Source organism: Quercus lobata, chromosome 2 (genome assembly GCF_001633185.2).
Source record: "Quercus lobata isolate SW786 chromosome 2, ValleyOak3.0 Primary Assembly, whole genome shotgun sequence".
NCBI classification, from domain to species: domain Eukaryota; kingdom Viridiplantae; phylum Streptophyta; class Magnoliopsida; order Fagales; family Fagaceae; genus Quercus; species Quercus lobata.
Genome location: NC_044905.1, coordinates 62,670,312 through 62,683,968, shown reverse-complemented (window position 1 = coordinate 62,683,968; position 13,657 = coordinate 62,670,312). Strand labels below are relative to the sequence as shown.

At 37.5% G+C, this 13,657-nt stretch overlaps 1 protein-coding gene across 1 annotated transcript; it reads right to left on the bottom strand.

Moving 5' to 3' along the window:
• Positions 1-9,120: 9,120 nt before the first annotated feature.
• On the bottom strand, positions 9,121-11,349 carry LOC115976114 (probable polyamine oxidase 5). The gene has a single exon (XM_031097222.1). It carries the CDS (start codon positions 11,023-11,025, stop codon positions 9,334-9,336), a length of 1,692 nt encoding a protein of 563 aa, XP_030953082.1. The 5' UTR covers positions 11,026-11,349; the 3' UTR covers positions 9,121-9,333.
• Positions 11,350-13,657: the final 2,308 nt, after the last annotated feature.

Genomic DNA, 13,657 nt, shown 5'->3' with positions numbered 1-13,657 from the left:
CCTAGTTATCTTTATTTACTTTTTCACTTTGTTTCAATTGTGAGGAAGAAAGAGATCGATGCGGATCTATGTTTTGGAGAAAAATATACCTATAAGAATTGAATCGCATACATCTTTATAGTAATAAATAAAGTATACATAGTTATAACTTGGTATGATAGTTTTCATACTATCAATTTTTAAAAAAGAAAAATAAAAAGAAATATATATATATTGCATTGTGTTTTCATACATATCTCACTATATATAATACCTGACTACAAAATATATTTTGTTACACTACAAAAAAACTTCTAATTTAAAACATAATTTCAAATAACACATATTGAATTTTTAAAAATATACAATCTAATATATTAATTCAATAATTATCCAATAAAAAATAATCATATTAAATTTTCTAGCACATCGTGCGGGTCTGCGATTAGTTTTTGTAATTCTCAAGTCAGGGTGTTCAAAATTTTTATTAGGGTAGTCACAATAGGTTAGTTTAACATATAGTATTTTTTTGGCAAGCGTATATATAAATTTTTTTGCAAGTCATGATGGTCCTATGACCAATCTGGCTTGCATGTAATGTCACTACTGACCATATTCCACTAAAATATGTATGTTTATATTGGAATAAGCATTTCACAATTTCAAATGAGGCATGTAAAGGAGAATTTTTCAAAGGCCAAACTTTTCAACCAACAATTAGTATATCACATCGAATTTGAACATTTTCTTAAAAGCAGTATAGTGCAAAAATCCAAATCTAAATTTTCCAATTTCTTCGTGGTGGGAATACAATATTGAAAAGTAAAGGTAATAGTTGCACACTGTGTATACAAGATACATAATTGAAATCATGTTTTCCAAACACGATTTCAATTAGAGTATGTATGACAGTTGTCGAGGGTTCTTTTTACGTTTCTTTTTCTAAGAAGGAAGTCGGGCCTGGCGCTTCGCAGAATGGGTTTCAAAGTACCATTTTGCCGCTGCCAATTTGTGCGCAAACGTTGAGTTCAAGTCCAAGGGAAAACGCTACAAAGTGAGCTTATCTTCTGTTTTTGCCGCAAAAGGAACTTTTCTCCAGTTTCTACCTCAGGACTGACTTTTCTGCTATAAGGTAAAACTTCCTGCTGTGCAATAAAACCGTCTGCTGTGCAGTAAAGCTTTCTGCGGTGCAGTAAAGCTGTCTGCTGTGCATTAAAGCTGTCTGCTGTGCATTAAAGCTGTCTGTTGTGCATTAAAGCCTCCTGCCGTGTAGTAAAGTCTTTTGCAATGTGAATGACTACTCTTCATTTTTTACTGCAGAAATATTTTTTTACTTCATGCACATAAACAAATCTAAAACTCAAAGAAAATACCAATCAAGCAAATGTTAGCTTACATGGGTTAGCATATTCTCAAATATATACATACACATATTGGTAAATATACTTATACGTATTCACATATACATCTATAAAATATATTTTGCAGAAAATGAGAAACAAGTGTTGAGGGCCATTTGTGGAAGCCCAGACAGACAGAAAGAAAGCTCAATAATAAGGGCAACAAAGAATTGACAAAATAGATAGCAAAAAACCATTAGGTCCAAGTGACAGGAATAATGGATCACAAGCCCAACAAATAAACAAATGGGTCTTGAAGAGGTAAGCGGGCTCAAAGAAGCCAGGAAAGAAAAAAATAACATCCCATGGACAATGTATAAGGTAGAAAAGCAAGAAAGGGCCGCTGCAGGCCCAAGGCAATGCAAACTAAGAGAGTAAGGGGTTTATGGCAGGCTCATGAACCCCAAGGATAAGAATAAGGTTATTGGGCCAGGGAAACCCAATGAAGTTAGTAAAAAGCCCATGAGAGTGTGGAATTAAGCAAACGGGTCAAGGAAGCCCAAAGAAAGCGATCGGGTCGTGGATGCCCAAAGGGACATAGGAGCCCACAAGTAAAAGCAAAAGTGCCCATGACAAGCCACTGAGAAAGGGAATAAACGGCTGGCCCAAAAGAGGTTCAGCAGGATTAAGTTATAACGGCAAGAATAACAGTTCAACGTTGCAAGAAATAAAGAAAATCAAGAGTGGACCAAAGAAATGTAAGACCCATCATCAGACAAAGCCCAGCTCTTGAATGGAGCGGGAAACTAAAGAAAAGCCCACATAAAAGGTCAGAAAACACAGATGGAGAGTCTCCAGATCACGGCAGATGCATGAGCAGCAAGCAGACTCTTGGACATATCTGAAAGGAAAGCACGCGTAAGGCCCAGGCACCACCAGCCTATACCTAACCAATATAGGACGTGGTGGGGCCATGGGTCAGAGGTAAAAGGTGAAGGGAGTATGGTTTGGTGGTGGGGAGAGGGGAAATGACCTATTTTGCGGCTCCTACCCAAGCCCTTTTGGGAGGTACGTCCTGCTGGGATGACAGACCACCCAAAAGATGCAAGGTTGAGGGGGGAACCGTTAAGTGCATGCCTTGAGGGAAAGAGAGAGAAAACATTTATGTCGTGGCAGGAAAGAGTGCTACGGTGGACTAAGGAATGAAACGAACCTGCCTTTGTCTAGAAAGGGTGAGTGTCACACAGACTTGGTGGTCGGCAAGTACGCCCAGATCAGGCAAAGGCGGTTAAGGGGAAAAGTGGTAAAACATTGGCCACGGCAGACACTACAAAAGGGCCCTTGTCATGCCCTAAAAAGAGGATCGAAAAACAGAGCATTCACGGAGTAAAAAGAAAACAGAGAAAAAGATAAGAAAGAAAACAGAAAAGAAAAGAGAAGAAATTGAGGAAAAATGTTAGGTAATACAATGGGCATGCACCAGTAGGTCGGTTTCCCTCTCTCCCCCTTCAAATCCTGCTCTCTTTCAAAACGTAACAAGAACTCCTTTTGGGCAATAACCATTCAGGTCCGACTCTCTCAAAGTCATTAATCCCCATGGCAGGATCTTTTCCTGGGAGATTATTTGCATTGAGAAGAGGCGTTCTCCCCTCTTTGGCTTTACTTTAGCAGACCAAATTTAAAACTTAATTTATGCCCATTCTTGATTAGTTCATATTGATTTCTTTCTCCTTTACTTTCTCTGTAAATGACATTATCACGACTGTAATCATGTTTTATAAGTAAGGATTACTTAGTCATTTATTTAAATAGTCAGAATACTCTGTTTTGGTTATTATTATTATACCTGCCTGCCGTAACTCATTTGAAACAGTTCTGCTTACCGTAAGCCTACTCCTGGCAGACAAGGCATAAGTTTGTGCATAAACCGGCCCAAGTTGAGTTACAATTGGACCGACCCCAACTCCCTTACTCAGAAACATTCGGGCCTATTACCGTAAGAGGCAGCCCAGCCCAACGTACAATACACACAAAAGGCCCCCACAACAAGATATATGTATATATATGCTTATGGCAGGATAATGATTAGTTTGTGTCCAAAGTAAAACACGTAATAACAAATAAAGAAGAAAGTTTCAGTAGAAAAGGTTTAGCTAGTATAATAGCTAACACGGTAAATATAATGAAAAGGTGTTACAGCAGAATAACTAGTACAATAAGTAAAGATACTACAGCAGGACAACTGATGCAGCAAACATGATAAAAACGTGCTACGGCAGAATGACTAAAAACAGCAGATATAATTTATAATGAGAGAAATAAAATATATTTGCAATCAAAATCAAGTATTGAATCTTCCCATATGAAAAGCAAACCAAAAAAGAATCCAAACCCCAACTTGAACAACCTTGTCATAGGTTTTTGCTATCAAAGTTGTGCATTTTGGAGAATAGACCTAAATGGCTATTAGCTATTACTTTTGGGGACATTAAAGAATGGGTTTGCTAAGAGGGAGGGAAAAGATAGTCTATTGATGCATACCCCTATTCCTGCCGTATTTTCTCTCTTCTTTTTACCACTTTTTTTCTTTCACTCCGTTCCTTTTTTACTTTTAGTTTCTTACTACTCTCTTGCCGTGGGTTGTCCCCTATTTGGCCTTTTCTTTTCTTGGGTCCTTCTCTTTGGGTGACTCTCTCTTTCTAAGTGTCTTCCCCCCATTTGGTCCTGCCTCTTCTGCCATGGTTACCTCTTTCTTTTATAGCGAACTGATTTAATGAGATTTCTCTCTTTTACCCCTAGAGCTTCACCCACTGTTTTTGGTTTGTTATGGGCATCCCTTTAAGACTACCCACCAATCCATTGGTTGCCTCGACCACTAACATTACTCAGAATACTTCAGCTGCACCATTACTCATTTCACGACAAAATTCCATTTTATTTGTTCCTGCTGTATACCTCTACCTTTAGGTTCAAATAAAAAAGGATTGGGCTACCTCACTACCTAACTCTATGGCATGCATCAGATGGTACCAACCATCTACTACTTCTTTTGGGTAAGATACTATCCCAGCAAAGTATATTCCCAAAAGAAGTCATGGCAGGAAACCAAATATAGACCCCCTTTTCCCCCCACCACCAAACCATACCCTTTGACTCCCCTTGACCGTGGGTCCACCTCCCTTGTATTGGATGGGTACAGGTTGGTGGTGCTCCGGCCCTTCTGTGCTTACTTTACTATCTTCTGCTTTTGTCTTCTTTCTTTCCCACGTCGTTTCTGCCTTAGTAGATTAGTTCTGTTTCATTCTACTACGTGTTTTTGTCTTATTTCTTCACGCGTTTCCTGCTGTGTTTGTCATTTCCTTCGGTTTGGCTTTTCTTTCCTTCACGTGATTCCTGCTGCTGACACTTCCTGCTATTCCCTGTTTCTTTTCATCGTGCTTCTTCATATTAGCTTTCACGCCTATCTTTTTATACAAAAGGATTTGGGCCTTTATGGGCCAAATAATGTTGACTGGATCAGAAGGGTCTTGAGCCCAATTTGCCTTTATCTGCCGAAGCCATTCTGCTGAAGAACTGTATTCTACAGCAGATTTGTATTATGCTGCAGATTTGTAATTTGTTGTAGATCTTTGTTTTGCTGTAGATCTTCGGCAGATCTGTATTCTTTCTTTGGACCTTTCTTGCTATTCGGTCTTCTTGGTGGGCCTTTGGTCCTTGATTTTTATTAGGCTTTCTTCCTTGTGGGCTTTTGGATGTGGATTCGTAGAAATGGGCATCAACAACAGTGAATAACTCAACATGTGCAACAATAATTAGTGATCGAAAAGGAAGAAATTTGCTCTACTTTCAACTTCCACATTTCACCAAGCTTTTCCAATTTCCCCTTTTTTTGAGGGGCCTTAGGTCATTTCCTTAATGCTTGTTTAAAACATTTTACTCAAACTACTCATTCTAATGAGTGACTAATCCTATAGAATTGTTAATGAGCCTGGGGTACATTGGGGTACATTGGCATCTAGGCAAGATAACCCTTACTATTTACTAGACATCAATACCTTAACCTTCAGATTATCATGCACTACTATTAGAGTATTCCCATCCGGAAATTCTATCATATTTTATTTTACCATCTCAAAAAATTACCTTATCAATTATACCATACCATTTTACAATACACCCAACATCTCAATTTTTATTTTACAATACAACACATTAAAATAATATATCTACACAATAAAATAATATATTTCAAAACATAAATAAAAGCTAAAAACGAGATACGGAGAGAGAGACAGAGATTGAGACGTGAGACAGAGAGTGAAAGGAGAGAGGAATGAATAAAAAAATATTATTTCTTTTTACAATTCTGTTACAGTACCATCACAAATTTGTAATTGAATAAAAAAAATATTATTTCTTTTATAATTGTACTATAGTACAATCACAAATTTGTGATAATACTATAACACAATTCTAAATTTTTTAAAGATACAAGACAGATTATTTTTTTATTTTGAGGCTAAAATTTCTCGACATATACCATTTACGATGCCCAATACAGATGCTCTAATAAATGATATTATGGGACAAGCACTTTCGGAGAGGCTTGAAGCATCTCTCTTCACTGATTTCACTGATACTGCTTCTGGCCAGATCTCAGATGGGTGAATATTGACCAACGCCTGTGAATGAAAAATATATATATTTTTAAAAGTACTAGTACTACTCTTTTATTTTTGCTGAAAAATATATTAAAAAAATGGTACCAGTACTAACTTGTTAGTTATTACCTACAGGATACTTTTACAGTTGCCTGAAATCCCTCTTGCCAACACAGCATCAAAGTTCAAATCATAATTTTGTTCTCTACTGATAGTTTCTCAACTGGCTTGACATTATTGGACCATTCATGAACAGTACAAATCCTAGAAGATAGTGTTTTTGAATTGTAGTGAAGGACATATCTATGACTATGAAACATGGATCCTTTGCTTCAATAAGTAGAGCTTTGTAGGTAAAAGATAGTATCAATTAGGACCATAATTTTCAATGATCAGTTTGTGAGCATTTGGGAGTTGGGAACCATCCAATGACCCTAGAACCCTATGACTAGAGCTCTAGATTCCCTTACACAAATTTTTAGACATGCTAGTTGCTCTTTTGGTTAAAGGGTCTCCTCCTTCTATCATTACAATAAGGCCTTTTTAAAGCAAATGGTTAAGATACCAAAATGATAACCTACTTAAATCAGTTATCTTCACTATGGACATCATTGGCTCTCTAAGGATAGGAAAGTTATTCTGATTTTGAAAGAATAAGTCAGGCAGACAGCTCCTAATGCATCATTAGACTTTTAAATCTAAGATTTTCCAAAAAGCAAAACATGGGTCATTAGATTATAGTAGTTTGACACGTGGTAAAGAAAAAGAAATGGTGTCCAATGGTGAAAGGTGATGCAATTTTATAAAAAAAAAAAGAAGCAAAGGGTTAAATCAACTGATTTAAGCACCTTATTACTACTATCTATAATCAGATAACTTTTTTTGTCAAAGCTTTCAAGAGATTATCTACAACCTAATTATTCTTTGATTGACCTCATTATACGATGAATTTAAACCCATGATCCAAGTTTCACTCTTTTGGATCATGTTAAAAACTTTATTCAACCCCAAGAAATGAATAACATTTACTTTAGTCACCCTCAACTGGAAATAATAGGTCCAAATTTGTGAGTATGAAATGAAGCCAACAAACTTACAACATTAGGAAGTGAGATGTAACATCTTGCATTATCAACTGCCCAATTTGCACGTGTCGTCAATTCAATATTTTTTCCAAATCCAAAGAACTTAGTAGCTTAATGGTCAAAAGGTATATATTTAAAATGGATTTTTATTAAATTATTTAAAAGTAATTCTATTCTAATTTCATCTTTACCTTTTTTTTTTTTCTTTTTTTTATCCTAAGCTAAAGTTAAAAACAAACAAATAAATCACATCATTACTCAAAGTGAATTATGATTATGGTTTATTGAGTGGGAACCCCAAAAGTTTAAATGGCTTAAGTAATTAGAGACTAGAGAGTTAATCAACTCAAACTCAACATGCACTATTGTTAATAAAGGAGTTGTTAATGATGATTAGAGGAAAAAGAAGGAAAAGGGTAAGTGTAATAACAAGGTTAAATTAGCCATTAACTGAGGTGCGGGTGGGGAATTCAGATTCTCATTTGTTTGTTTATGAATTAGACAAGGACTTGTTGACAGAGTGGTCTGTGATATGCACAATCATCGAAGGGTTATTGAAGCCCACAGGAGGCAAAAAGGGACAGCAGGTGGGGCATTCCAGTTTTTTTGGGGGAGAGCCTAGCAAATCTTACAATAATAGAGTCACTATGAAACATGAACAGATCATGATTTGACCATACAGTGTTCACAATCAAATATGCCCAGAAAATCAATCCGACGCAAAAAGCCATCAGATTTCAAGGGTCACTTGGGAAAAACCTACCAGTGCCTTAAATCATGTGATTTGTTGTTGCTTGTTTGGTATGGAAATGGAAGGAAAAAATAGATGTTACAAAGATGATGTCATAGCATGCCACGTGTCATTCCTCCTCTGTGAAAACTTTTTCTGATGTGTAAAACTCTTTAAACAATTGCTTTCTTTCCCATCAACTTTGTGTGCAAAATAAGTGAATGACTGAAGTCGGTATCATAACATTTTTTAACAATGTTTGGAAAATCTGACAAAGAAATTTATCAAGGCATGTGGACCTGCATGATGGTCAAGCATTGCAATTGATTACATTCAAAATAAAGCAAATTAAAAGGATGGGATTGGGATTAGCATGTTCTTAGTGTTACTGATATGAAGGGAATCTATGCTATTTATGTAACAGTCGATTTCTCTATATCTAGCTAGGATTTGCTTTGTAGAGATATTAGATAGTACCATGTCAAGTGGGTAGGCTACTGGTGCTGTCTACTAAGAGCTAACTGTCTTGAGTGTATGTCTGGCAGTCTGGATTATAACATGTTATGAATGGAATGGGACCTAACATTGTAATGGGTACAAAAGATCAGAGGAATCAGATCACCATAAGCATCTCTAACTCTGTCTCGTTGTTAAGGACACTTTGGTCACTGCCCTGACTGACTCCTATTGGCCAATAGGGCAGGAGGTGTAGTGTAGATGGGACCTTTAAAGATCGATGGCTCTATCCCATTTTCATGTGATGAAGATACATTTCAGCCAGCTCATTGTTTTGTCACAACTTTCCGAGTTATTTTACGACTACATCCATTTTCAACTTTCACAACTATGTTAAAGACTGTGACTAAATACGTATCAGTTTTATATGAACTCACTACTTATTTATTGTAAAAATGTGTATGGAATTGGTTGCGTTCCTAAAATTTTTCCAAGTTGTCACATGTCTGTTAACTGAAACAGAGGAATGCCCTGGAATTTCCTCAAAAGGGTGTCAAGGGCTTGTTTGGATTTATGAACACAATGTCATGGGCAGTGAAACAATCCTCGGGTCAAGAAAGGAATTGATGAAGTCGGTCCACGCTGGAAAGAGCCGGGTTTATAGGATCCTGTCCACTGAACAAACCAAAACGAACACACACACATAAATACACACCACACACTTGGTGAGGAGAGAGAGACGGGGCATCCAAAGCTTTTTTTGCTTCGTTACTTTTAAATATTCAATGTCAAACACAATCTCAGTTGGTTTGCTTTGAAGATAATGAGATCAAATGAAAAGCAAAACCACACTCCCAAACAAAGAGAAAGCAACAGAAAAATGAAAGAAAGTTCTTTAATTCTTGCAGTACATCTAAATATGTTCCCTCCTCTCTCCCTCTCTCTCTTTCACCCCTCATAATATCTTTTCCTTTCCTCCCACACTGACTCACTAAAGAAAGAGAAAGATGCTTTAGTTGAAAATGAGAATGATATCATAGAAACAAATGTTCATTAAAAATTAAAAAGTACTAATTAGTGTCTTAGACTCCAATACATTGATAATGTTGAAGAAGCCTAATGGCTTCCCTAAGACCACTAAAGTAAGCTCCATGAGTTGTAGAATAGTGGGTTCTGTGTGTTGCTTCCCCTGCAAACAGAATTTGAAGTGGAGGGGAACCGGCAGACTTACAAGTACTAAGTTTTGGCAATGGCTCAGCCATTTTATCCAAATCATCACCACTTGACCCAAACGCAACATAACTGTAAGACCCCAAAAATAAAGGATCAGTAGCCCATTTGCTCTTCAATATCTTTGTGACTTTCACTTCACTTCCATGAGAGTTCCCCACTTTATTGGCAGTCCCATTGCACAACTCATGGGAGTTAGAGTTCACTAGCTTGTGGGGTTGTGGTAGAAAGCTAGAGATTGTTGTTGAAACCCCATTAATTATCTCTTCATCTTGAAGTGATTCAAGCTCTAATGCTTCTTTCCCTGCAAACCAAGATAGCAGGACACTTGAATTGCTATAAATTGGACACAGAGAAGCTGTCCTCCTCATCCACCATGGTATTTTCTTATGCCTGAATTCTGAGTCTGGTCGATGGAAAACCATTTGGAGATATGGGAAGTTGTTGCAATCATTGCCTTCCACTTGCAGAAACAACTTATTGACAACACCATAACCAAGCCTTGAGATTGCCTCTGACTTAAATGAAGGCAGGGGAGGATTGAACATACCTGAATCTTCACGAATTCCAGCTTTAAGTACACCCAATGAAACCGTTACAATAACATGATCAGCCAACATATTTGACCCATCACAGAAATGTAGCTTCACAGGCCTAGTAGCAGTAGCACTTCCATTTTCCATGCCTGATACTTCATCACCTTCAGGCTGCCATTCAATTCTTGTGACCTTTCGGCCTAATTGGACTAAACCAGGTGGTAGAACAGAAGCTAGTGATTCAATTATGCTCAAGTAGCCTTTAGCAATGGTGATTTCGTCACCAGGAAACATACGGTACTCACTTTCTGCACTATAATCTAGAGTTAAAAGATCACCAGCTGAAGTATAAGTCCTCTGGGTATTCTCATGCATTGCAAAGATTCCATCTTGTAGCAACTTTCTGCTCCAGTTACCATACCCTTTGAGCTCTTCTTGGTCTTTCTTAGAAACCCAATAAGCATCAAGGCCTTGTCTTAGAAAAGAACCGACACTGAGCTTTTCTTGACCACCATTGCTTGTAGAAGAAACTTTTAAAGCCTTAGCTGCAAGCTTAGTATGGTAGTCAATTTCTTCACAGCCTGCAGCACTGTCTCCAACCAGCTTGCCTTGAGCATAAGCCATCAGCTTCTTGAAGAGGGTAGTCACAGGGTCGACTACAGATGGATTAAGCTGAAACCCTCCTTCAGCAATCGTGGTAGGCTGACTTGGCTCTTCAGAGACCCCATCCATGCACTCCCATGGCTGGTCAGACTCTAGTGCATGGATTTCTTGAGCAATTTTGTGAACTGGGCTGCCTCCAATGCCATGGATCCAAGTTGCACCCATCTCAATACGGTCACCACCAAACTCAGAAGTGTTAATTCTGCCACCAATTCTTGTCCCACCTTCCACAACACACAGCTCAAACGAGTCCTTAAAGCCAGTGGCAGTGTAGAGCTTGTTGGCAGCAGTAAGGCCAGCCATTCCTGCTCCAATTATCACAATGCTTGGTTTCTTGGTCACCATTGTTGCTCGCTTTGGTTGTTTTACTAGCACACACTAAAAACAAAGGAGATATATGACAACAACAAAAACAACAACAATAAAAAGAGAGAAAGAAATGAACTGTGAGGTGAGATTTGAGTTACTGATGAGAAATTTATAAGGGTTTTAGGCTATGTGGCTTATTATGGCTTCTTGGGACTCTTTTATTTTTAACATTTTTTAATTTGTCTAATAAAGACAGGGCTCCACTTTTTCTTGAGCTCTACCATTGATATAGGCTTATATTATATACTACCCCAAAAGACCATTCTCTCTTTAAATGCTTTCATAGTGATAGTCTCTCTCAACTCCATAGACCATAGTCATTTATATACACAAAATATCACAATTCACAAACTTATTTAGCCCTTCAATTATTAACTTCAATAAAGCCCCTTGTGAAAAAAAATTTTAAGCTAAATAGTTACCCAAAGGCAAATAGTAGATATTGTGATGGCAAGAAGATTAAAAGGTTGATAGTGCCTTTCAACAACCTCGCATGTAAATTGGGTTAGGGACGGCCCACCAACTGAACAAGTCAATGGTCTTGATCAATAGATGGGCCGTCGTTGGGTGGGTCATAACGAGGTAGTAATACATAGCTTACAATCATAATATTTCTCCAAAATTTGAAAACAGATGGACTAGTCCTCAACCAAGGAAAAAAATAGTGGATGGACTTTGTAATTTGTATACTTTGATTTGTCATCATTGCTTAATGGGCCATGAACATTACTACTCCAAAAAGGTTAATATGTAGTTTTCTTTTTCTTTTTCAATTTTAACAATGTTAATGTCCTGTTCAATTTCAACAATGTGAGAATGTTGTTTTCCGTTTAGCCGCAACTTATTTATGATAACTTATTTGTATAGTGCTTATTAAAAGATATAGTGTTAATAACTTTTATGTTAAATGAAACCAAAAGAAAAAACTAAATGCTAGCTTATTTTTAAAAAATCTAAAATTTAGATTATTTGATGCAAAACTAAGATAACTAAGTAAAATACAAATGCACTCAAATCATTAATGCATTTGAATTGGGATTTTCTCGTTAGCTTATTAGCCTATATAAAGCTTTTTAAAGTCTTCATTTTTATTTTTTTAAGCACAATTGTACTTTTGTCAACTTTAGACAAATAAATCATTTAACAAACACACGTGAAATTGTTAGGATTTTGGATTCAAGTACGTTTACGCATGATGTTCATTAAATTTTAGAGTTATAGGATGCATTTAGAATTGATTACTCCTTAAAGTAAATTGTACAATTGTACTTTTTTAGAGCCTTATTTTTTTGAAAACTTCTAGTGCCATACCCAATTACACAATTTTGTCCACAACTTGTCCATGTGGCGAGTTAGGGGCGTGGCACATGGACCCACCATCACCCTTCCACCAACCACAACTCGCCACATGGGCGAATTGTGGGCAAAGTTGTGTAATTGGGTGTGACACCAGAATTACTCTATTGTTTTTTCAAGTGTTGTACTTTAGCCAATTTTTAACAAATAAGTAGCAAATGCACGCAAATTGTTGTAAGTTTAGGTTCTAGAAAGTAGACACATGAATGATCATTAAGGCTGCGTTTGAATCGACTTCAAAGTGATTCCGGAAATGATTTTCCAGAAAATAGGGGTGTTTGGTTGTTACTTCAAATTCGGTCAAACTGAAAAGCATTTCCAGTTGACCGAATTTGAGAGCCAAAACAATGGAAATGATTTTCCGTTTCTATTTTCACTTCAAAGTACTTCCGATCTTGGAAAATAGAAGAGAGAGAGAGATCGCGACATCACCGGCTGGCGCGGTAGCGCCGATCGCGATCTCCGCTTCGATCTTCGCGTGATCGCAATCGCGATCGACGCATCGCGCTGCCGATCGCAATGCGCCGATCGGAGAGATCGCGATCGACGCATCGCGCCGCCGATAACGATGCGCCAATCAGAGAGATCGCGATCGCGCCGCCAATAACGATGCGCCGATCAGAGAGATTGCGATCGCGCGAACGCGTCGATCGCGATCGATGCATCGCGCCGCCGATTGCGATGCGCCGACCACTCCGATCACGATCGCGCCGATCGCGATCTCGCCTTCGTTTGTCCGGATTTGATGATTTTTTTCTGGGTTTTGTTTGTGTTTTGATGAATAAATGATATTATATAATCGTTTGGTAACCAAGAAAATGTGAGAAAATGTGAAAATGTGTTTTCTATGCTATTTTCAAGAACACAACCAAACATCAGAAAATATTTTCCGAAACATTTTTTGAAATGCAACCAAACACCTGAAAACATTTTCCTTTCCTGAAAATAGCATTTCCGGAAAATAGAATATTTTCCGGAAATACTTTTACACGAACCAAACACAGCCTAAATTTTGGAGTCATACGGCTTATTTTGGAATTAATCACTTCCTAGAGTGAACAGTTCAAAGTTCATGCACCTGTAAGAGGAAATGATCTTGTGGCAAACTTTGGAGGGTAGTGTAGGTGTCAAATAGTGAATGAAATTTCTAAAAGAAGTATGTATATACGTATGGAAGTTCATTAGATTTGGAGTCGTACGGCGCAGTTGGAACTTATTACTTATCAGTGCTCACTGAACTTCCTAGAGAATA

Coding starts and splice junctions, on each gene's coding strand:
- LOC115976114 (XM_031097222.1), bottom strand. CDS start 11,025: ATGGTGACCAAGAAACCAAGCATTGTGATAATTGGAGCAGGAATGGCT.